Below are 26,737 nucleotides of genomic sequence, written 5' to 3' on the forward strand. Positions count from 1 at the left end.
ATACAGAACTATCATTCTGTCCGTTTTCACTGAAACTCATAATTTTATCTTTATTTTGTGTTAATGTTCATCTATTAAACTTACAGATTGAGTAACAAAATGGCCACCATGACCTCAGTGGGCGAAACTGTCTTTACAATTGGCCACAGAACACCATTAACTTCCCCATTGACTCTAATGTTAAATCGTTAACAAATTTTCGCTGGGTTGAGCACTTTCTATCACAGCAACATGTGGCAATATGTACATGTATACGGATCACCACAGAAATCTTGAGAGACACTAACTGATGTAGCTATACTAGTAAGCATGCACCTACCCGCCCTATACATTTCAAAGTAACCAATCTCTTAACTCTGTTATCCCCCCCCCCCCCCCCGCCTCAAAATCATATATATTGACCAAAACCTGTCCCAAAATGTACATTCAAACCAGTTTCTTAGATTCTACACCAAAAAGCCAACAAAATCGCCTTCAAAAGGGTGAGACGGGAAAGGGAGAGAGAGAGAAATGCGGTTTAACGACCACCCGACATAAACTAGGTAATTTCGGGACTAACACATGGTTCAATTTTATTTCAATAATTCGCTTGTGCGTAGGGGTCTTAAGGAGGACCCGGAGAAAACCCATGAGGTTGGACAGGCGACCCTACTCCTTGTTATGTACAATCGGGGAATCGAAACAACGCCAGTTGACTCAGTGACAGACCTTATGATACAGCGCGCACGTGCTTCACACAGAGAAGTGTCTACTTAAGAGATCCGTGCTTAAGCGGAGCTGATATATATTGTACAAAGACAGCGTATGACAGTTTCATATGATAAGAAATGTATTATGGAGACCATCTCGGATCTTCAAGATTTCCGCTATGTAAAAACCTATATCTGCCAATATCGCAGCTTCTAAACCACTTAGGATCGCAATCTTGGTGTCGAACTTTATATTTTCATTGGAGGAAATTGTAGCTTTAGACACCCAGGTTGCTACCCAAGGTGAATTAGATGCTGACGTATTGGTACAGATAGGTTTTAGCATAGCGGACATCTTGAAGATCCAAGATGGCCGACATAATAATATTTGGAGGAACAGCATAGCAACTGGATAAAATTTGGCGCTTTTGTGCGGAACGTCCCCATCCATTTCAGATATGGTCCTAAAATACCTGACTATTGTGTGATTCCATATTGTAATTTATAGGTTGTATGAGTAACATGGGAGCACAATGTTATTTGGTTGGTGAAAGAGTTGAAGAGAACTGTAATACATATGAATGTCAAATAGTTGGTACCTGTTATGAACTTGTAAAAGTTGTTGTTGGTAAGTTATTTATTGATTATATATATTTGAGAGAGGGAGAGAGAGCGAGAGAGAGAGAGAGAGAGAGACTTTGATGTATCAGTTACCCCAAACGGTATCCGAAGAAAACCCATTAAGGTACAACTGGGCACCGAGCACAAGGGGTAGGGTCGTGGAGCGCTCTAGAACAACCTACTCTAGCCTTGTCATGTAATACTGCCTTCATATATAAATACGAAAGTACGCCTTACATAAAAAAATCATTTTATGAATATTTCACTAAAACATACCTTGGGTGAAAAGCTGGGTACCCGCCAGAAATATCCCAATTTGACCCCACGGCTCCTAACTCCCCATAAGAATTATCTCGGAGGTCACCAGTACGATCTAAGTGACCGCTTGTTGCAGTAATTCGGCAGTTATCTGTTTAAGATTCGTTTTGATATTTAATGTTGACACTTTGTTAATCTTTATTCTCCCTGAATGCATCTCCCCAGAATTGCCTATCAGTGATTTGGTTTATGTAATTTTAGTTTAAATTTGTGCCATTATTTTAGGGTGTAATGCTGGTTTAACCCAAGGCTGTCAACAACTACATTCGGTATGGAACGATGCTTGCAATGTCTTCCAATGTTTGCCAGACGTAACCACAGAAACTAAAATACAAATACATCTACCTGGTAATATCATATATCTCACCTACTCGTCCACTGATCAGAAGGTCCCTGCGTTGATCATGGTTTGGGCCGATAAAGTTCCATTTTCCAATCTAGTTTCCACTTGTAAGTGGTGCAGGAAGCACCGTTTGGCAAGGAAAAAGCATAAAGTCGTACGGACGCGATTAAAGACCGGGTATCCGTGAATACCATTAACAGTTCGTTTAAGATCCTTGACAGAGCAAAATATCCGTCATAGCTCACTTCTTGGTGGGTGCATGTCTACATTAGCCCAACTGGTATATAAAGCATGTTTACTCTGACAAGATCTATGGAAAGAAATGAAATGAAATGGGGTTTTAAGTCCTAATGTTCTACCCCGAATGGGCTAATGAAGACGGACATACGCCATGCAGTGTGCAATGAAGGGAATTTTGCCAGGACAGCGGCGCTACGGCATACTATGACGATACGTTGTCCCTTGCCAGGTCCTTCGTCTTACACCACTGACAAGGGGGAACCACGCCGGAAAGTCCCGATGAACTTTCTGTGCCAACGCATGGATCGAACACGGGACCGCCAGGTTAACGAGCCAGCGTCCTACTCACTGAACCACCGTGGTTCCCTCTGTAAAAAGAAATTCTACCGCTTCCCTGTTTACCCAACCCTTACTCCCCACAAATCTCTTCTTCTGGAAATATTTGCATGGACACAAAGCCGCTGCGACGGCCGTGCTTACACCTAATCCGCCCCCATACTATAAACGCCACCAAAAAGAATGAATGTTATTTTACTATAAGGGTCGAGAATCACTTTTAAAATTATTTCTCGTTTTTATTTATGCAGAGGTGATGTTGTGGCCAAGAGGTAACTGGGGTCTACTCAAACCTCAAACTGGTTGTCCTAGTAATGTGGAGGAGATCTGGGACGAAGGCGAAAGAGTCCATTATAGTGAAGGTGGCAATTTTTATAATGATGTTAATGACTTCGAAATGGATGGAAACCATACTGAATTTGTCATGGAACATCGATTTTGTACTCATGAAGATTATCTCAGAGAAGGTTTTATGCCTATATACCATACCTACTGGGAAAAGGGCAGATACTGTATCCTTAGATTCAACGATTCTTGCCCCAAAAGTAAGTTTTTTGTGGACCTTTTAACAATCTCTTTCATTATTCACCGAAGTTATCAAAATGCGCGTTAAGGCTGACAGATTAGATGCTTGCACAGCAGGAGTGTTGGCACTAATATCGAAAAACAAAACCCAGCTCCATATAACGTGAGAAATGGTATTCACGTTGAGATTTTACCAGAACCGCCAGATCAAGATCTTGCCTTTTACCAGAAACAAATTACCGTATGTCCGCGTATGTCCACAATAACAAATATTTATACATGTAGTTTAGTATAGTATAGTATTTACAAGTCACAACATACATGTGTACCCATGCGTTAAGACAGTCCACAGTGGATTTTCTGCACATAGAGACTTTGACTACAAGCAGCGCATTCAGCAGTGGTATAAAATTTAACAAGTCGGTTAATGAAATGAAATGATAGGTGAATACTCTCATTGGTATGTAACATACTTAGGAAAATTTAATTGATTTCTCATGCAGACAGGTAAAAATTAATATAATATTTACGGGGATAGAAGTGCCTGAAATAAAGTCCCCACGTCCTCACCACCCCTGCCCTTATCAGATTCCAACTCATATTATTTCGTAAAACATTACGAACACCTTTTTCATTTCAGAATACTGATCCCATATTATAGCATAGACTGCCAGTCCATTCTTTTATTTGAAATGCATATGCCAGAAACCGGACGTCTCAGGTTTTGGCCGATATCTAGATCTTTCGGGCATTGAACATTATTTGTTTCATTAATTTTTCAGAAACCGACTAATAAATTTAAAATATTCAAAATCAGTGTAAAATACGAAAATGAAATGAAATGAAATGGGGTTTAACGTCCTACTGTTTTGCTCCGAACTGGGCTAATGAAGACGGAAATACGCCATACAGTGTGCTATGAGGGAAATTTTGCCCGGACAGCGGCACTACGGCCTACTCTTATATCGAATTCCAATTGTCATGGGATCTTTTACGCCAATGTGTACACGGGGACCTCGTTTTTTGGTCTCATCCGAATGACTAGACAGCTGTCCTTGTTAGGCCTCCGTCCTGCATCACTGACAAGGGGGAACCACGCTGGAAAATCTGGGTGAACTTTCTCGGCCAATGCAGGGATCGAACACCCGACCTCCAGCAAGCTGGTAAAGCTTTTATTTATCTAATCAAAAATATTAAACTGAATTCTGGTTAACCAAAGCTTGATCTGATATTACGTAAAACCTACTTTTAAACCTTATTTTCAGATTTCTCTGAAGGATATGTTAAAATGATCGACTTTGAAGGTAATATAACAATTGACGGAGAAGAAATGTATGTTAATGGTAGTGTGAACGGTACCTTACCTGACGGTGAATTCTTGGAGACCTCTACGCTATTGCACTTCTGTTGTCGTTATGATGGTGACCTGGAAACTGAACTCATTTTGCCTGCTGACAGACCATTTGTGCTATTTATGGCGGAGAATGAGACGGAATGTCAGAAAGTTAGAGGTATGTCAATCTGGGGCCTGTTTCACGAAATTTTAACTAAGATAAAATCCAAATTTTAGTAATTTGATTGGATAATATTAGATTGATTTTAGTGCTTAGCCAATCAAAATTGAAGTATCTACTAAGGATTTTATCTTTAGTTAGAATTTCGTGAAATAGGGCCCTGGGCCCTGTTTCTCGATATCTTAACTAAAGATAAAATCCAAATTTTAGTAGATACTTCAATTTTGATTCGCTAAGCACTAAAATCAATCTAATAGTATCCAATCAAATTACTAAAATTTGGATTTTATCTTAGTTAAAATTTCGTGAAACAGGCCCCTGTTATATTCCTAGTATTGTTTCTTTGAGTTTGTACTGTATAAACTAAGCTTACAGTCACGTGTTTTGGCTTCGCTTCAGATAGTGCACTTTCATTAGACTTGAACTCATTTATGTTAAAACTTAACACATTATTGTTTTGTTGTTTGTTTTTAGTATCTTATATCCCCCCACCTCCCCCATCTTGAATAATTTATATTCTTGTTTTCAGCTATGCGGTATGAGAAAGAGTTTTTCAGTTTTGCGGATGCCGATGAAGGTTTTGAACGAGAGTTAAACGGAAGTCTACCTAGAATATCAACCGCTGACAATAACACAATGATTAACCTGTGTCATTATAAACCTCTTGATTGCGGTAAGTATATATCGATAGTCATATCAATCTATAATGCTAGGTTACGAATAAAATCGTACTAATCTATCCCTATTTTAATGCGAACCTAATTAAACCAATCTACCACTACAATTACACCAATCTGTCACTATTTTAATGTTATATACGAATACAATTATTCCAATCTATCACTATATTAAACATGCATTATGCAAGAGCTAAATCTGCCTATTGCAGGTCTTTCTTTAGGCCTGAAATGTTTTCTAAAGTATTAATTAGACATTAATTAACTGATCCAGGCCTTAATCAACTCTCGATGGCATCATATTTCTCCGATATTAAATAGATTAGAATGGTTCAGCGATACTTTGATTTAATCAAATATGCAGGACCGAGACTTAGCTTCGATCAACCAGTACGGTGGTTGAAATTATTGCACACGTCTGTCAAACCTTCAAAGGCTAATATCTTCCTTGCAATAGAGTAATTTGAATGAAATTTTCAAATTATTCATTTTACATCATCTACTTTCGAACTATTATAGCAAGAATGGCTAGTTCTTTATCTAAATCTTACATAATGTATCTTTAATGCTAGTTTGTGAATATAATTATACCAATCTATCGCGATGTTTATGCTATTTGCGAAATACCAATATGTCAATATATTTATGCTAGATGACGAATATAAATACATTCTATAAATTATAATTATACCAACCTATCACTATTTTAATGCTGGAGGGATATAATTATACCAGTATTTACTATTTTAATGCTAGGTGTGAAAATGATTATAGTAATCTTTACTATCTTAATGTTAGGTTGCGAATATAATTATACCAATATATAACTATATTATTAATTTGCTGTAAATATAATTATACCAGTCTATTGTTATAATAATACCAATCAATTACTATTTTAATGCTAGAGGGATATAATTATACCAATATTTACTGCGAATATAATGATACCAATATATCACTATATTAATGCTTGGCTGTGAATATAATTATACCAACCAATTACTATTTTAATGCTAGCTGTGAATATAATTATATCAATATATCACAACATTAATGCTTGGCTACGAATATAATTATTGCAACCTATCTCTATATTCCAGCTAGCTTACGGATATACTTATACCGATATATCACTATTTCAATGCTTGGTTCGGAATATACATTGTAATTATACTACTCTATGACTTTATTGCCAACTATTTTAATATTAGGTTGCGTATATGAAACTGGTGAATATGTAGCTCTCGGTTCAACATTTACCACTAAAGATGGATGTGTATCATATAAATGTATGTTCCAAGAAATTGTCAATATGAATATACTGGTATTAGAAACTGGAGGTAAGTTATTTTACCTAGAACTATAATAATAGAACCTATTTGTAAACACACAGGTATCAGGGTGGAAAAAGAGGACAATTGGGTTGGTAATACTAGCTTGCCAAATAAACGAGTATCATCATGATGTTCAAATAAAGTAAATATACACTGAATAAAAGACAAACTTGTATGTATTACAGATATAAAAGGAGCAACCTTTCAACAATGAGTGTCTTCTCATTATCCAGCACAATGTGTCACAGGCACTTGAATGGATTAAAATAAAATTTCTTACTACTGCTTGACTATATATAGTCCAGCTCTGAACGTAGGTCTCTTTACAGTCGACACTACGTCCAGGGAAGCTAGCATTGAATCAATGTCGAAGTAATGGACCGCCCCAGTCAATTTTACTGGGCAACTTTTTACCGCTAAACGGTCGCGTGGCAGTCCCTGTGAATACCTGAACAATGTAAAGGAACATCTAAGTGAGAAAATAAGACCTCGCTCATACTGGATCTAGCGACGTAAGCGAGGTCTTATTTTCTCACTAAGATGTTCCTTTACATTGTTCAGGTATTCACAGGGACTGCCACGCGACCGTTTAGCGGTAAAAAGTTGCCCAGTAAAATTGACTGGGGCGGTCCATTACTTCGACATTGATTCAATGCTAGCTTCCCTGGACGTAGTGTCGACTGTAAAGAGACCTACGTTCAGAGCTGGACTAGACTATATACTACAATAACAACAAAGTGTACCACCCACCATATTGGTTTCACTCGTTGAAGAAATTTCGTCTGCTATCAGTTCACAATACTCACTAGTTCTAACACTTCCCGTCGCTTTTATTGCCAACGAGACTTTATTTGATCATTATACAGCTTTCGATGTAATTAAATTGGTCATGTACAGCGTTATTAATTATACATCAAACCTAAAGAGCTATCATTACAATTTGGCGATTATCAACTTCGTCGGACCGGAAGTAACACAAAATGAGGTCAATGACGTAGCGCTGGGGAAGCTCTTATATTTGATTGAACGAATTGTTACTAGAACTAAAATTTACTTTCATAGCTGTCCGCGAATTAAGAATCTCAGAATGACAGGTGAATACTCTCATTGGTATGTAACATACTTAGGAAAATTTAATTGATTTCTCATGCAGACAGGTAAAAATTAATATAATATTTACGGGGATAGAAGTGCCTGAAATAAAGTCCCCTCGTCCTCCCCACCCTTGCCCTTATCAGATTCCAACTCATATTATTTCGTAAAACATTAAGACCACCTTTTTCATTTCTGAATACTGATCCCATATTATAGCATAGACTGCCAGTCCACTCTTTTATTTGAAATGCATATGCCAGAAACCGGACGTCTCAGGTTTTGGCCGATATCTAGATCTTTCGGGCATTGAACATTATTTGTTTCATCAATTTTTCAGAAACCGACTAATAAATTTAAAATATTCAAAATCAGTGTAAAATACGATGTCTAGTGCCATCTAGAGTAGTCACTCTGCTTTATACCTTCTTGTTTTTGTAAGCACAAATAGACAGACAACAACAAGATGACGTCTCATTACAACAATATTGTGGCCCGTTTTTATAACTTCAAAAGCCAACGCGTGGTTGTCTTTTGGTACTGTCCGGATCACCCAGTCCCAAGGCGAATTTCGCATAACGGATAGGTTAATGAAGGGACTGGGTGATGCCCATGGTTACTAACAAAAACAAAACGGAATTCCTTTGACCTCATGTTTCTTCCGGTCCGACGAAGTTGATAATGGCCAAGTGATAGCGTTTCAGGTTTCATTTGTAATTAATAACACTGTAAAATGACCAATTTAATTACATTGGAAGGTGTATAATGATCAAATAAAGTCTCGTTGGCAACCAAAACGACGGGAGGTGTTAGAATAAGTGAGTATTGTGGGATAATTTGGCCGCAAGTACTCTTTTCTCCAGGTTATTGCACGCAAGTAACTATTCAGTTAGATACAGTGATGTAACTGGAAGAGACCCGATTTTAATATAGAAATGAGGCTTCTAGAGGTAGAACGTAGACTTTCAGAAGAAAATATCCTACTAGTCACTAGTCACAATATCCCTGGGTTAAGAGTTCCCAGTTGCGAGGGTCGCGATTAGTTAACTTTACTGAGCAGTCGAATATTTCATTCCATCTCATTTCCGTTGTATCTATGACATAATTGGCTAATTAAAACACGACGGGGTAGAGTTTTCATACCATTCTATAGCAGGAGCTAAAAATCTAGAATGGAAGATTTCATGCGTACCAAAGTGAAACTCATCCAAGAACTTTTGATCCTCAACACATAGTTTAATTTTCATCTCATGAATTGGACAAAAATTGTCGCCTCTGGGAGGTCCACAAACTTCATTCATATTTCACATTTTGCGTAAAAGGCATTTGGCATAACTCCAGAACGGAAGGTCAGATGCGCACCAAACTTGAACTCACCCAAGAACTAGTGATACTTAAACACTCGTTTTAAGTTTCATCGAAATTGGATGATAAAAATTGTTACAACCTTGGTATTATATTTTTACACTATTTGCGTAAAGAGGAGCGGCCATTTGACGGGAAGTTTCGGTCCAATTTTCAGGAAGTTCGGACTCAACCATGGCATAACGGTGATATATTTGAACGATTTTGAAAATAAGATAAAAATTGCTATCTCTAGAGGACCCACATGCTAAAGACGTGAGTTTTCGTACAATCAGGGTCCATAATCCAGAAAGTTACGCAAATCCAGATAAGCGCAAATCGGAAGTAAATTGTGACCTCTAGATGGTCCACGAAAGGGCGTCCTTCGGTTGCACGAATTTCCGTACTCTAGTCATTGCGAATGACATTTAGTTCAATCTCTGATAGGGCACGGTCGAGATAGTTCAAATATGACTGAAAAGACTGACACGTGTGTAGATTTGTCTGAAAAATATCTTAAAATTGCCAATTGCCAATGCGTTATGTACGCCATGGACCGTTTTCAGGGTTCATGGTAACACCCGGAAGTTAGAGAATATATAGGCCCACGACAAAAAACTTTGTAAAATGATCCATGTTACCAGTTAACCCGGGTGGGGTCAGCTTTGTAAGAAAATGTTTTAAAAGCATTTCTTCATCCCCATCGTCAAAAATATAGTTTTAAAAATGAGTAAATAGCAGAAAATATAGCAAGTGAAACAAGTGACATGTGCGCCGCCATATTGAATAGCCAATGGTCTGGCCTATTTGCGTTCGGGTGCTGGTTCAGACTGTAGTCGCGACCACAGTTTACATCTGAAGGTCGCCCTGGGTATTATATGCTTTTACACTATTTGCGTAAAGGGGAGCGGCCATTTGAACGGTTTTTACAATCAAAATTTTTTGGCCTCTAGAGGGCCCACAAGCTAAAAGTGTAATTTTTCGTACAATCGGAGACCATAATCCAAGAAGTTACTGTCCGATATGCGCCAATATCGACATGAACCGAGATCTTTGGGTTATAAACATACATTGTGAGTTTCATCAAAATCGGATGAAAATTGTGACCTCTAGAGTATCCACAACCTTGGTGTTATTATGCATATATTTGTCCAGTTCAGCATAACAGGAAATAACCGTCTGCATTGCTTTTTATGGTGAGGGATTAAAAAAACAAAAACTTCAATACTGAGTAATTGTACTAGCCAGATATCGCTTAGAAAGCGTCTCCGACGATCTAGATTCCCTGGAGCTTCCGGGGCCTAGGCGGCCCCAGGGCCCTCGCCTAAAGTCCTAGTAGGACGGTAGTCCCCCCCGCCCAAACCAAGAATTGCTTCCGCCGGCCCTGAAATTCCAATCAAATTGCTTCAGTCTAAGCCGAAAAACCTTATCTTAAAATCACTGTAGCCTCGATTGTCATTATTACCGCTGTCCTTGAACAATGAAAGGACTGTATTCTTTAACTATTTCAATTTAAATTATTGTGAATAAGGTTCATGAACTACATAACTTATTTTTACTTCAATATTAAATATAAGGTCAGTCTTTCAGGAGACTAGTGTGAGTTTGGTTATATTTGAAATAAACAAACACCTGTTCTTTTTTACAAATCAGCTTGTGCCTACAGTGGAGGTTGTTTGGCAACAAATACTTCTGTTGGAATTACCCAAGGAGAACAATGCATTGACAGATATTGCAGACAAAAATACAATGACGCTAAAGAAATGTTCAGAAATTATTGGGAATTAGAGGACGTGCCTTCCGGTAAGTTGGCTTAATTAGTTTGAAGTTATTCAAAAATCCTAATATAAGGCTTCGGCAGATTGACGTATATAGATCATTACCGCGAATATCAGCACCAAGGTAATAAGTATGCGCTTCGTGTCCAAGCTTTGTCTGAAAACGGCCAATTGAATAAAACACTAGTGAGTTTTAAGAAATAAAAGCCTGTGGTTTCCCTTTAAATTATGTCGTGTAAATGGAGCATTTTTGGATCAGGAACTGAGCGACGATGGACTCGAAACTTGGCATGCTTGTTCCTTGGGCAATTGCGCATAAATTGACGGACTTTATGACGTCACAATTCTAAGATGGCAATGATTACGCAACGCACGGTTTCTTGTCAATATACTATCGAACTTGTTATGAGATCATTCCTAACCTGTCGGCTCGAGTTAATCAATACTTTTGTGTTTTAAAACTTGTAAAGGTTGTAAAGATACCGCAGGTAATTGTCGACCAATATCTACGGAAGTTAATATAGGATGTTACACCGTTACCTGTAAGGAAGATCTTGTAGACAACACACTCAAGTTCCTTGTTACAGCAGGAGGTAAGATCTCTTAGTAGATACAGTTTTATGAATTAATTAGAAAGAAATGATGGAATTATATTTTGAGGGGGTATACTCAAGAGAGAGAGCGAGGGAGGGGGGGGAGAGGGAGAGATTTTGAACCGAAAAACGTACGTAAGGTATCAGGATTGACTTTAAGAGAGAGGGGGAACTGGAGAAACCCTACAAGGTTGTGCAGACGACCCTACTCCTTGTCACGTTCAGGCTTGAGGTACTACAATAAATAGTCAAGTTGTAATGTAATGTTTTCCATTTGTCTGTTATAGGATGTACGTATCCTAACGCTACTGGTGGTTGTGTACCCGAAGGTGATAATGTTACAGATGCAGCATGTCTTACATTACAATGTCAACGACATGCTTCAATGCTGAAGAATGAGATGGCTGTTCTATCCGGAGGTTGGTACATTTATATTAAAATAATAAAATTAAATCTTTGTGATCCCAGTCTATCAATTTGCACTCAAATATACTCTTCAAAAAAAGTAGGGGATATTCAGAAACAATACAAAACTGCAGAAATGCACTGCTGTTTTTATTAGAGGTAACCAGTGTATGTTAATAACAGGCCAATTGCCTACACGTGAACATAAACTCGCAAAGAAATCCACCGTTAAAAGTGAAAATGGACGTGTTTGATTTTTGTCTTAATAATGAGTAATTGCTCCACCAATCCTCAGACATTCAGCAATTCGTCGTGGCATGCTCCTAATCAACCGTCCAATCACGATTTGGGGTAATCTGACCCACTCCACTTGCAGTGCCACGGCCAATTCTGGTTGACGTTGACGTCGACGAACACACTAACACACTAAAGCAAAGATACGCTAAACAGTAAATCTTATGCAAGAACCGATAGGAATGCTAACATGGATAGATAAACCAGCACGCGGCAGTTTTCATCAACCCTTCCTTGAAGTGTCAAATTTGCCAATGAACCTCTCCCACGTGTATGGCTCTATTGTGTGTCGCATATGCAGCTCAGTGGTTCTGTTGGGGCGATACATTCTTCATCTGTGAACATACTCTCAAAGCATGTCTAAGTGTCCATGACTATTTATCATATCACAACTTGCATAGGTATTTGCATTTCAATATCCCCTACTCTTTTTTGAAAAGTATATATTTAATTATACATGTATTACCTTTCATTAAATTTTAATTAACTGAACAATCTCCTACTAATCTCTCCCACTTTGATTGTAAAGTGGGTAGACACTCAACAAAATGGGTCCATGTTTGTCATATTCCTGAAGCAATGGCCCGCGAAATCCCTCCATGGCCGTTGCCGGATTGGCTTCTGATACTTGAGCTTTTGAGGGAGTGTGTCTGTTCTTCCCGTTCAATCAAATATATCCCAAGTACATCAACATGATAGCCCTTCGTTTAATCTGGGGTCTTCCCTAAAACTTGGGACAGTGATTTAAGGTATTAAAACGGCGAAAGTATTGTTCGTCTCCATACAGTATTGTTTACATTGTATTCGTGTTGATAGCCTTGTTTGTCACGCAATTTGTTTTTCTGCAATATTCTGCTATGCACTGGTTAATTGGTCCAATATGGAACTCTGTTTAAAGCGTAATGATATTGTTACGCAGTTAGCTATTGGTTGTTAATCGGACTATTGACCACTTATAATTTGGAACAGAAATTTGCTTTCTTTACAGCGGTGTTAAATGGGATTAGCTCTAATCAAACGAAGCACTGCGAGGTGTATGGTGTTTGTAAACATGGACAATGGATAGAAAGCGAATAAGCAAGTGGTCTGTGATTCATGATTTAAGAGCTAGTAAAGTGTCAGCACAGCTGCATTCGCATTTGACGGCGCGCAGCGAGGCGGGAATTTCTATCAACTTTCTCTTATTATTACTCTTTTACGGCAAATTTTTCGTACAAAAATCATTTAATATTGATATGTTGCAACTATTTTGAAAATACCCGAATATCCCTATTATAGGCTGTTCGTACGGTACGCAATGCTATGCCAAGAATGATGTATGGAGAGATGATTGTGTTGATTACGTCTGTCGTGAGTTTAACAACGGAAGTGTAATCAAGTATTATCACGAGACAACCAAACAAGGTACATATAATATGAATACGAAACTACAATCTAAGAAGATATAGCAGTGTAACGATGACAGTAAAAATGCCATAAACCATATTCTGCAGAATGGCAGCTTAAAGTCCGCTTCCATCCAGGGTAATATCGCAGACAAGAAGTTTCCTAAGAAACTTGCATTCAGAGCCAGTCGTAGGCGATAGGCTCTTGTAGAGTAGGTTGGAGACAGAGGGCGATTTGGAAGCGTAACAACCCGCATTTCCTTAAGGCACAAACGTGCCTTTTGAGTGTTCAATAAACCACTCCAAGAATCCATCCAAAGGCATAGTTCCTGCAGGGGCACAAAATAGTCCAGGGCAATGTCAAATCGGGACCGCTGGTGACATGGCCATGGCGTGCGTGCGCGGTACGGTACGCTCCATGCTGCCACCCAAGCTGTAACGGCACCATAGCTTAGATCAGCTGATCGTCATTTGCATTTTTCCAACAACATCTAATTTTCATGTCTTAATCGATACAAAAATGGCAAATAATCTCTCGGCTTGAATTCAGACCTATTAAAGAGAGACCTATCAAAAGATTTTAGGGAAGAGTGTTTTGACCACCTATTCCTCTATATCATCTGCAGGTGATGTCGAAAGCTGACAAATTTTCGGACTGACATTTCTTTTGGTAGGGTGACCCACCATAAATAAATATCTCCATATATCTCGACAATTACGCCACAATATTTATATATATGCCAAGCCTCAAATCAGTTTCACACAATTATAGTCACTAAATTAACGATCATGTTGTACTTAATAAGCTATGACCATTAATCATCTATAAATAATAGACTGAAAACTGGTTCCAAGTGTCGTCCATAACATCCAGACACTTTTGAGTAAAAGATAGGTTACGTGCCCTTGTTTTGAAATTAGTCTCGCTTAACCAGTCTATCGACCATTCTACGTCTGATTGACAGGTCGGGATAATCAAGACTACTTTTTTTACGAAACATAACAGAAAGCTAGAACAAGAAATTGAATTTAGAAATAAGCACGTTAGGTAGCTCAACAATCGTTTTAAGAACCTTGTAAAAGTAAAATGAAACTACTGCTAGTATCATGTTCCTGTCTAACCCGAGTGATTCAGAGATATTATTTGTACTAAACCAAAAGATGCCGCTCTTAACGGTACAGTTAATGATAAAGCGATTTAAAAAATGAAACGAACGTAATTTCTAAATCTGCTGTAGTAACCAAGAAGCCTAGTTTCACTGCTATTCAAAATCGTCAACAATATTTTTTTTACGGCTGTAATAGTTGATAGATTTGTAGAGAATTGCACGTGCCATGGCTATTTATAGTATCATACTGTCAGAAAGTTGGTCTCGGCACGGCGAATGTGCACGCTTCAGTGGTAGTCTCGAACTATCAGCGATGGACTGTATTTCTGTAGAGTACATAGGTCACCCTACTTTTGGAGTTGCAACTTTCACAATATTGTAATTTGCATTGGATTCAAAATCATTTTAATCATTACTTGGGCAGCCACAATGAAAAATATTTCTTAAGCAGAGCGCTACTACTTATTTGATAAAATGTTTGATAACAAATAATGATTTTATTTTAGCATGCGCCGATGTGAATGGAACTTGTCATGATGTGGGTACTATTGTGAAAAACCAGTGCTGGGACTACCAGTGTTTTATTAACCAATGGACTGGACAGCGACGACTATCGCTTGTTGGCGGAGGTAAAGGCCAACACGCACATCATAAAATATTGAGCAAAGATGTAACGGCGCTTTATATGATTTATACTTACTTCTTTTTAAATTTTTGTTTTAATTTTTTACGGAGGGGGGGGGGGGCGCTTACAAGGCGATGTAGGAGTGGCTGCTAAGAGATATAGTGGGCGGCACAAAAGCGAGCAAAATGCTCTCCAGTGGCACGCAAACTTTTCAATACTTCAGTCACTTCAATAGATATTTAACGGATTTGTTTTAACGGATTAAAATAAGATTATGACATTTGACACATTTCCCTAGAAATCTTATCACATGCACCTATGTTGTATGGCCTATATGAATATGACCTCATGACATCATTTCCCTAGAAATCGTGAGAGAAAGAGAGAGAAATGGGGTTTAACGTACACTCGACTCAAAATTAACTAGGTCATTTCGGGATGACCCGGAGAAAACCCATGATGTTGGACAGGCGACCCTACCCCTTTTCATCTTCAAGTGGGGAATCTAGACCACGCCACTTGTTTAATGGCAGATTTTATATCTAAAGCGCACGTCAGACTATTCGGTCACGACTAAGCCCAACCCCTCCCCCGCCCCTCCAAAATTTCCGTAGGAGTAAAATAATAATAATATATTTTAACGCTAGGTTGCATGCATCAAGGACACTGTAGAACCAAGGATCAGATTTGGAATTCAGGATGTTCGAACTTCACGTGTGATGTTTTCAGTAATTCAACTATGTTTAGATGGAGTGTTGAGTATTTGAATGCAGGTATGTTATTCTGATCCGGACCGGACCTGTGGGAAGAACCTTAAATCAGAAAGTACTAAGATACGAGCAAGGCGCTGTACAGAATCTTCGTGCATGGCTTTTCTGAAAAGGGTTAATAAGCGAAAGGCATGTCAAAGGCTACAGCGGCATGGAAATTTTTTTACAAATCTGCTTTTCGAATTTTTTTTTCAGTTTTCTTGATTGTGCCACTTATTGAATTCTTGGCATAATGATGGTATCCGTGAGTAAAGCTAAACGCAGGCTTTGGTGTATTTTATATGAGCGTCTGAAAACTACGGGTGACCCATTCTCCGCGATGAAGCGCCATTTTGTTTTTTTACTTACAATTTACTTTTCTTTTTAGCTACCCTACACCTGCATAATAATGGGTCATGCGCGAGACGCGATGCGCCATTGCACTAAAGAAATAAATGAAATGGGGCAAACGTCCTAGATTTCTGATGAAGACTGGTGGCACCAACGAAATTAATGAATAATAAACTACCGACGACAAGCTACGCGAATCCTCAGCTTGCACCAGAGAGATTAATAACGTCTGATCAACGCAACTAAGTCATTTGGGGGAAAACGCATGCTATACGTTTATTTTATTAATATGCATGGTCGCAGGGGTCGTTAGCATCATTAATATGCATGGTCGCAGAGGTCGTTAGCAATCAGCGTATTTGGAAGAAGGATTAGGGGGAATATGTGAAAATGTGGTACAGTTGATTTTTCTCATTCAGGACAGAAGTGAGAGCAGATGAGTCTGTGTTGACACTGCATATTATAATACGTATTATTTTATAATACAGGATGTGACGTAGGTAATGGAACGTGTATAGATGTTGGTGCCAATGTATCAATTGGTTGCGCTATATATCAATGTAGAAAAGGAGAAGAGGAATGTGGATTAATAGCAATCGATGGCCGTAAGTTCTTTTAACTAAGTGCGAATATATTTTAGTCCGCATTCAAGATTATATACCTTAAAGACAATTAAAAACGTAATCCGAAGAGCGTCGGGAATGTAGTTAGGTTTTAGCGTTCCACTTTTCTGAACCAACCGGGTAATGAAGACGGGCATACACCATGTAGTGTGTTATGCGCGGGGAAAAGCTGTCCGCACAGAGGTGCTTCTTCGAATACCAACATCCACTGTATGAACAGGGTCGCAGTTTTTCTTCCCATGAGTCATATTGTTTTAGCGTCCAACACTCGTTTACTGTGGGAAATAACTGAACTATCTGGAATTAAGCATAAGATGCTAATAGTAAAGTATTTCTGATTTCTGATAATATAAAGATCACAGCGAACAGTGGAATTGCTCTTCCAATAAAAACCCCTTTTAGGTGTAGCAGAAAATGACAAATATTTATATATTATTCTAACTTTAATTCTTAGAATGTCGAACCTTTGATGGAAGCTGCGTAGCTCAGAACGCAAACTGGACGAGTGGTTGTACAACTTATACATGTAATGTGTATGGTGATTCCATCAAGCTAGAATCTGTCAAGGGTGGTAAGTTGATTCGTTTCAATTCTGTAAATCATGCATCTGTCGATGTGCATAATGATTGTTGTTTTTCAATGGTTTAGTTTCAGACGATTATAATAGCAGAGCAGAAATTAAAAGTGATGTATTTTATCTACATTTTGCAGATCAACTTGAGGAGAATGCAAATGAAAATGTTGTGCGCAAATGCTTGCATTGCTAAAATAATATCCATTTATAATAAATTATCTTGATTTTAGAGTTTTCGCTAATGCTTGTATTTATATTTATTATAAATTATCCCGATTTTACCTTTTCTCTAATTCTTGTATTGCTATAATAATAGGAATTTATTATAAATTATCCCTATTTGACCTTTTCGCTAATGCTTATGTTGCTATAATAATAGACATTTATTATAAATTATCTTGATTTTACCTTTCTCTAATGGACATATGCACCTGATTGTTCCCCAGTTCGAACATAAAGTAACGCATATACACCCTACATTTAGTGCAGACAGTGATGTTGTTACCTTTTTCCGTCGTCCGTGTACCATTGCTTGTTGACATTCCACGAGCTACAGTTCTTGTCGGATTTCACCGACTTTTTAATACCAGGTCTAAGTTATTTAGAGTTCGTTAACACCCTACAGACAATGTTTCTTCTTCAGACTTTTTTAAAACTTCATAGGTAAGAACAGGGGCGTCTTCATGAATTTGAGCAGAGGGGGTTACGGGTGGAGACAACGTCCAGATTGGCGAGATCCCCGGGGGATTGCCCGAGTCTTTTTATAAAATCAGAAGCTCTTAGACAATATTTATTCTCATTTAGGTGCATATAGGATTAGAGTGGAACGAGGTCAAAACGAAAGTTTTCAAGAGTTTGTTTAAGACGACTGTAATGTTGCTGCGCGTAGCCCGTGTGTTGTCTTATTGACGCCATCAATATACCTTAGAATATGGAATATATGTATATGTTCAAATATAGCTAATACTTTGGCGTTAATACGGAGTTTATGTTTGTTCTGTCTGTAATTTACTGTCCTGTTTTCCAACAGAGGGATGCATCCATCCACTTTCACCTAGGGGAATATGGCCGACTATTTGCTACATAATGCAGGCTGCTGTTATGATACTGAGAAGCGATTAAATATGTCTATAACCTTATCAATGAAATAACAGACATTTGAAAAAAGAGTTTTCAGATCGGAAGTTCAAATGCCTTGCTAATTATCATTTACAATATGTCTTAATAATTTTACACATTATAAATTTTAGAGGAACACATAATGCTTTGTTTATACAGGTTGCTCATGGGGTGGTGTATGTCGTGCAGAAGGTAGTACATGGAATGAAAGTTGTAAGACTTATGAATGCCAGAATGTAAACAATATGTTTAAATCTGTCATGATCGCTAAAGGTATATATTTTTTGGCGCTATTTGCTAATTTTAAAGTGGAAAGGAATTTGAGCAGCGGGGGATCTAAGGTGGCGACAACGTCAAGTATGATGTGCCGTCTGAGGATTTAATAGAATCAGAAGCTTTGAGTTTCTGCTTATTTACTTGCATACATCTATAGGATTAGAGTGGAGTGAACCAAAAAGGGCGGCAATGTTTGTTGTTCCACGTTCATTCGATGGAATGTAGGAGAACAGGGAAGGGTCCAGTCGACCCATCGACATCCTCTGGACATGCGTCTGAGATAATGGATACCATTTGTTTATTTGGTATGCACATGATCGATAAATCATATTTATAAAATCTCAATCAAATGACCAGTCTCCGCATGTATTTGAAATATTAATTTACCTAATTCCCACTTTGAGTCATCAGTGCAGCGCTGGCTTTCTGCTATAACTGCCAGTTGAACGCCATTTTTTTTTCATCAACGGGTTGAATTTGTGTGTACGAAAAATGAAAGCATAATAATATATGAATACAATTGATTTTGTGCTATCCAATGATTTTATTAAAATTAAGCGTCGGTGATCCGCATGATTTTTAATTGGTCTTTCTTGCTAAACTTTTACGTTATCTAGTTGCTTAACTGGACCCTACAAACACATCAACGTGACTATGACCTTGTTTTCAATTTGTTTGCTTTGTAGCAATTGCCGTACTTTAATATTTTCAACCCCACCGCAAGGATAGGGGTGTCAGGTGTCAGCACGCCGCCGCTTGCGATGGCGCTAATATTGATATCATGTGCTCGAAATGCATATTCTGCTGCGGATATTCCAACATTTCTATCGGTTCTATAGCTGCAAGTATAAAGTATAATAAAAGTGTTGGATGCAAGCATGTCCGGTATACAAAATAAGTCGAACACTATTCATGCTTTTAATATTATCGTACCTCATAAAGTTTCGATGCGTCATTTAGTGCTATTTGTATTATTGGGAAAGATCGGACTCTGTGCCAGTCTAAAAATGGTTCAATAACGTTCAGATATGTGGAATTGAAATTTTATCGATCTATGCTGTTCGCTATGTAATAAGCCCTCCAACCTTTTGTTGTCCGCGAGAATTTATTGATCGGCCTGTTTTGAATCCGATTGAATTCAAGCCTTGTTATTTTAATTTTGTTCTCGTAATTATATATTAAATAATCAATATGAGTACATATCAGCGTAGAGTAAGTCGTGGGAAATTTGTTACATTACCGAATAATGCAAATGACGCATCGTGACTTTAGGTATTCTGTCCAAAGGCAAGTTAAAGATATATATAATTATTAAGGGAGATTATTTTTGTTTAAAGGTTGTAAAGATCCGACTGGTGGATGTATGGCAGCTAATGAAATCAGGCCATATTACACGTGCAACAAGATTAAATGTTTTGTAACAGAATATTCATGCAGAATCAGCATTGTTGAAGCAGGCAAATTTTTACAATTTTTGCAGTTTTCTTTACAATTTTCTTTTCAATTCGAGAAGAAAAGATTTGGTACCTCTTTGCTGGTCGCTTTCATACTTTAATATCACCCCATAAGCAAACCAGAAATAAGCTACACGCGCGTAGTATTGACAGCGATCAATTGCATGCTTGTTTCTTGAACAATTGCGCATTGCTTGTTGTAATTCGATGGCGGCAATGACGTCATACTTGTTTCCTGGCCCATAGAGTACTATCGTACTTGCTGTGTTATTGCTCATCCAGTCCCACTCACAATCCGGGAAGGTTACTCAACAGTTGACTATATCACACATGGTCGAAACTATTTTTTCGTAAGCTCACAAAGTTGAAATATGGTAAATGGTATGAAAACATCTTAATTGAATGGCTGTTTCCAGTAATTCTTGATGACTGTTGACTGGATTTGACCAAAACCTGGGTTGTGTGTATGGGCGTCGCTTGATTAAAATTATCGGCGCTCGCTATGCCAGGTAAACGCAAAGGCGACGCAAATAACCCAGCTCGCTACCTGCAGCTGACTTATCTTGGCCTTCTGAACTCATGGCCGACTACAGCTAGTTTTGGACATGCGCAGAAAGAATCACTCTGGCAAAATGACGATTACGCTAAATAGTTAGGCTGGCTTAGCTTATAGTACGCGTAGATGTTATACGCTCCTTGCTTAGAAGCGCCTGAATGGATACAGCGCTGTATTAATCTAGGCGAAATTTGGAGCTGGTGCTTAACTCATGCGATATCTCTAGATCTAGTTCAACGCATTGAAACTAGTGAATAGAGAAATGGATAGCTATTTCTGTTCCGTAAATTTTATACTATTGCACAGCAATCATTTTAACGGTAATATGGAATACCGGAGGCGCTTTATTCTGTTCACAAATAGACTTTACTACTTCTAATTATATTGGATTTATCTTAATTTCAGGTTGCAGTTATAACAATAAATGTTATAAGGCCAACGACACTTATCCGGATTCCAGTAATCCGTGTGTAACTTATATATGTAATATCACCTACACTGACGATGGCCAAGTAACGATGCGAAGCGATAAAATTTCCCAAAGTGAGAATTACTAAATATGCATATTAATTCACCATTTTGCATTACTTTAATCATTCTGAAGTAAAACGGAACACGGTGGTTCAGTGAGTAAGGCACTGGGTCGATAAACAAGAGGTCTCGCGTTCGCTCCAGGTGTTGGCTGAGGAAGTTTTTTCGGAATTTCCGCCGTGTTTTCTCCTTGTCAGTCGTACAGGACAGAGAAGTGAATGAAATGAAGTTTTATGGCACGTAAGCTTCAACCGGGCTATATTGCACCAAATATAACTAGATTATATCACAAAACAAATTGATATGCATATAAAAACAAATCACAGGGGTTGTAAAATTTACAAAAATATATAACTATGCATAAAACATATTTAAAATATAAAAATGAAATGATAAAATTTATAATAAAAACCTGTGTCTTTTAAAAAGTCCAATGTCTAACAATATAGACCCGGTTGGGCAAATAGATGGTGATCGGATAGCCTCGTCACAGCATCTGAGACCATTTTGTTCATCTTCCTCCTGCTGCTTCCTTGGAGTTCATTCAATCATTATCAATATTAAAGCATGTTATCTTTTCTGATTCTATGTCCTGCCTTCAAGCTATAAATAAAAAACAGCTTGATCATCCATTAGTAGCAGATATTATCACACGCGTTCATCGGCAAGGACGCTGGCCTTTTCTGGCTACCCAGTCATTTGGATCTTCTAATCTCCGTGTTTAAATTTATAATAAATACATTTTTTTATGGCCGCTGGTAACGGTCTTGCGATCTTGCAGACACAAAAAAACTCCATAACATTAAGCCTCTCTTAGGAGACTGGTCAACCTCCAAAAGGGGGGGGGGGTGAAGTTGTTTTGTGTGTCTCTCGCATAGGTCATACTTTTTAACTCAATTTCATCTTGAAACGATAGCCTCAACCAGAATGTGAACACTGTCTTGTTACATTGATAGCTAAACACTTTCTGTTGATGTTAGATCGCACTTTTATCGTTCCCAGTCACCAATTATCTGCACGTAAAAGAACCCTTGACGGTCGAAATTCGAAATAAGAGTACGTTGTAGCGCCATTGTCCTGGCAAATTGTCCTTTTAACACACTGTGTGGCATATGTACATCTTCATTAGCCCCTTCGGTGCAGAAAGGTAGGAAGTTAAACCCCATTCCATGGTTAGGTCTAAATATTAAGGCCACCGGTAGATTTGGTTACGGTCTGCACGAGATGTAAACAGGGCTAGCGCAAAACCTTATCCTAGACTTAGCCTAACCCTTATCCTAACCCACAATCTCTTCAACAATCACGTGTCCTAACCTTATTTATATCTCGCGACCTTGACGAAATCTGCAGGTGGCCTTAATATTTAGACCTGACTCCATTCCATTTCATTTTTTTAAGAAATACTGTAGTTATCCTAGTTATAAACATCAGAAGATTGTTTCAAGTGACAACTTCTATAATGTACTTTTATATTTACAATTACATATTACAATATTACAGATTAAATGTTTTTACGTTTTACAACCAGACCAATTGAATTATTGCATGCAATCATGGACGGGCTGGTGACCGGAGACCATCGAGTCAGAACCCGCGAAATGTTTTGAAAAACTGACTGTAAATAAATTTAGCGTCTAACACTCTTCCTAATTCATTAAAAACAACGTAATTTCAAGATCAATAAAGAGGCCCCCAAACTATACGTGAGAACTTAAAACTTCTTTAGGTGTGCCCGATCCTACCATACTCCGTCCCCAGTGGCGGATTAAGCTCCACCAAGGCCTGGGGCGGCAGTTGCTGGAGGGCCTATTTAGTTTTTAAATAGGGCCTATTTAAAATGGCGTGGGCCTAATTAATTTCGGGTCAGGGCCTATGTTGATTCCCGATGGGCCTAAATCCAACCCCCCTAACATTCATTGTCTATGCGTTTTTAATCGTATCAGACAAGTCTAAAAAAAATTTTTTTTACAAAATCTTTGGGCCTGTGGCTGCAGCCTCATCAGCCTCACTGATAATCCGCTACTGTCCGTCCCCGTCCACCCTACATGCAATAATCGAATATATATATATATATATATATATATATACCATCATATAATTTCATTATTATCTTGTTTTTTTTTAGGTTGCTACAGCAATACTGATAAAGTTTGCTTTAATGATACGCATGTACTCAAATATACTATGCCATTCTGCCTTAGGTATACCTGTGATATGCAAGCCCCACAACAGCCACAACACAGCGTCAGTAAGTGATATAACATGTTGTCAGCGCAATATACATAATTTAAGCTTTCAGCTACCAACGTTTTAATACAATGCGCTTGCACATAGAAAAGCGCGTAGCCTGTCGCAACTGGCGTGCAGCTAGTAAGGTGGTGGGGGGGGGGGGGGGTGCGCATACTGTCGCAATTAGCGTGCAGCTGGTAAGGTGTTTTTCAGTTGGCTCAACAATGAATATTCGTATACACACCGCTTCCCATATTGCGGAAGCTTCTCCATAGTCATGTCTTTTAGTGATTTTAAGGATCGAGGAGTAGTCATTTGGAGGTACATGTAATTTCATTTGTAAGATAATCTAACAGTACCCCTGAAATATGCCAGTATGAGTACTGGATTCGAATGCCAGTAAGATTTTTTCCATTTCGGTATATTGCTGCTTGTTTACCCAAAGGTTCTTGAGTTAAAGGGATCTATTTATATATTTGATGAAGCCAAAATTGTGGTGATTGCTATGTTGCTTGTTTTAAACCGGAATACTAGTAACATTTTATAACAATAACACCTTCTGTGTATATTCATAATATCTGCTTTTTGTTTGATTTGCACAAAAAGTTGAACGATCATTCTGCAAGACATAAATACAAATATACAACAAAAACAATCATTACTGAGAGGTCCATTGGTAGCTGTGTATTTGGTTATCCTTATAATCTTGTTTTATGATGGTATTAGAAAGCCTCTAACACACATCCTTGTGAGACACCATCACCGATGTTGGTAAATGCGGATCAAAACATAATTTAAGAATATTTTTTTGCGTGTCAATTGAGTTTTAATATTGTATTCATGTTTTTAAAAGGCAAAATATTTTTTCAGTGTGTCAAAGTACTGAACAGTGTATAGAACCAGGCTCTAGTGGGAAATTTAACACATCGCTTACGTCTGGAGGCTCAAAATATTTAGCCTTTAACTGTAACTGTAATAATAATGGGATGCTAGAGAAATGTTCCAAGTACCAGAAGCTCTCTTAATTGATCAATTTAATTAATTTAAAAATGTTTTTTGCACGCCAAAATTTTTGGGGAAAAGCATGTTGCACAAACTAATAGTTTGGGAAATCTTTAAAACCTGTAAAAGAAACAGTATTGAATTTTAACAGTGATTTAAACAAATTATTTGGTTCAAATATGGCAATAAACTTGTATATTATATTGTTAAAAAAATAAATAAAGGTACTGATTCTGATAATATTTGGCACGGTTTCTTTATGGCTGTAAAATGGAAATGTATCTCTTTCTTTTAAGGTTGATGATTTTGTTTTATTAAGGCATCAGACTTAGACTTGTGTTTATTTTTCATTTAATTTTATTTTTACTGCTTCTTCTGTCTCTGTGATATATGTGCATGATATAACCGCTTACATAGGCACCAGTATATCGTTTCACTTGATAACGTTTTCTTCAGTTAAATGGGAAATTTGATAACATTCTGATTTAACCAGACATAAACGTTCTGAATATTCAAAAAAAATAAAGTTTGAATTAGAAATCATTTTGAAACATCCCCTCAGGCTTAGCAAAATTCTAAGCATAAATTTCGAAATACAAGTTTCATATTGAAAACGGTATACAGATTAGCCTTTATTCCTTCCTCCCCTTTGTTCGCTGTTATTGGAAGTTTTATTCATTTAAAGAGGCATAATATAAGAGCTAAATCTCTAAATCTGCCTACTGCAAGTCTTTTTTTTTTTTGGACTTCAAATGATATATAAATTATTTATTGCGTGGATTAGACAATGTCCGCCATGTCTACGTTCAACGATAATTTAACGGCACCAACGGTTATGTCCGATTGCAGGGCTGAAAATTGAGACTTCCTTTATTATCGTTGCAATGGTACTTGACAATCGGGAATATGAACTGTCAATTGGCAATCGTCGGACACATGTTATTTCTTGTCAAAACTTCAGACATAAAGTAATTTGACTGAAATCTTCAATACATCCTATTTTCATTATCTATTTTCGAACTTATTATAGCTCTTTATCTAAATCTTCCATTGTGCCTATTTAATACATATTCATTTTGTTGCTTACAATTAGCTATTATTTTATATGCTCTTGAATTACCAGAAACAAACTGTTCTAGTATGTATCCATGCAAAATCATTCCCAAAACTCTGACCGAGGTGACCATTAAGAATTTGGCAGCTTGCACGATATTTAATTGAACAATTTGTTTCTCGTGTCGTTCATCTCAGATAAAACATGGTATTTACTATGATTTGTGTTTGAATGTAGTAAGTTGTTTGGCAAAATATATAAACAACATCAGAAAACCCACAGAAAATATTGGAGGTAGCTTGTAAATCATTGGTAGCTTTGTATATTAAGTATTACTCTCTCATTTTGAAGGGGGTTTGATGGCGGAATGGTTAGCACGTGCGCGCTGTATCATAAAGTCTGTCATTGAGTCAACTGGTGTGGTTTCGAATCCCCGGTTGTACGTGACAAGGAGTAGGGTCGTCTGTCCAACGTCGTGGGTTTTCTCCGGGTCCTCCGGTTTCCTCCCACTGCTAAAGACCCCTATGCGGAAGCAAATTATGGAAATAAAATTGAACCATATGTTAGTCCAGAAATGACCTAGTTTGTGTCGAGTGGGCGTTAAACCCCATCTCTCTCTCCCTCTCTCTAATTTTGAAAACTAGATAAGTTCACGGTTCTTGGTTAGGGTTTCCAAAATTCGATTCGACTGTTGATCAGGTTATAAGGAAGAATCCTATCAAATTTCACAATTTTGGATAGTAAATTTCTAACGCGTTTTGTGGGGGAAAGTCTCCTTTCTTGTTTGTCTTTGGTCACTTGTAAACACTATATTTGATGGCAATAAGGGAATCTTACAATCCCGTGTCCATGTTTCCGGTTATTTATATAGATATACTTGAGACACTGACTTTATTTCGTTGACAAAATATAAGAGAGTTGTACTTATTGCTTAATATTAATGGGCCGTTTATACTGAGCGCGGGTACAGCGATCGCATTTGATTCATTAATTT

The 26,737-nt window shown here is 37.8% G+C and overlaps 1 protein-coding gene across 4 annotated transcripts in view; it reads left to right on the forward strand.

The window, feature by feature from the left end:
- LOC126812342 (uncharacterized) overlaps positions 1 to 26,737 on the forward strand; it is a 68,284-nt gene that overhangs the window by 27,172 nt on the left and 14,375 nt on the right. For 2 of the 4 annotated variants that reach the window (XM_050538699.1, XM_050538698.2), the window contains exons 5-22: positions 1,198 to 1,317; positions 1,854 to 1,976; positions 2,799 to 3,092; positions 4,338 to 4,583; positions 5,116 to 5,259; positions 6,478 to 6,606; positions 10,690 to 10,839; positions 11,285 to 11,407; positions 11,695 to 11,826; positions 13,385 to 13,510; positions 15,107 to 15,229; positions 15,873 to 15,998; positions 16,814 to 16,930; positions 17,403 to 17,519; positions 18,801 to 18,914; positions 20,255 to 20,374; positions 21,333 to 21,470; positions 23,584 to 23,706. In XM_050538699.1, coding sequence (XP_050394656.1) covers positions 1,198 to 1,317; positions 1,854 to 1,976; positions 2,799 to 3,092; positions 4,338 to 4,583; positions 5,116 to 5,259; positions 6,478 to 6,606; positions 10,690 to 10,839; positions 11,285 to 11,407; positions 11,695 to 11,826; positions 13,385 to 13,510; positions 15,107 to 15,229; positions 15,873 to 15,998; positions 16,814 to 16,930; positions 17,403 to 17,519; positions 18,801 to 18,914; positions 20,255 to 20,374; positions 21,333 to 21,470; positions 23,584 to 23,706 — 2,565 coding nt within the window. The remainder of the gene's footprint in view (positions 1 to 1,197; positions 1,318 to 1,853; positions 1,977 to 2,798; positions 3,093 to 4,337; positions 4,584 to 5,115; positions 5,260 to 6,477; positions 6,607 to 10,689; positions 10,840 to 11,284; positions 11,408 to 11,694; positions 11,827 to 13,384; positions 13,511 to 15,106; positions 15,230 to 15,872; positions 15,999 to 16,813; positions 16,931 to 17,402; positions 17,520 to 18,800; positions 18,915 to 20,254; positions 20,375 to 21,332; positions 21,471 to 23,583; positions 23,707 to 26,737) is intronic. The other 2 variants (XM_056098444.1, XM_056098446.1) reach the window with 2 other exon arrangements.

The sequence above is a fragment of the Patella vulgata genome, chromosome 2, assembly GCF_932274485.2.
Source record: "Patella vulgata chromosome 2, xgPatVulg1.2, whole genome shotgun sequence".
NCBI lineage: Eukaryota > Metazoa > Mollusca > Gastropoda > Patellidae > Patella > Patella vulgata.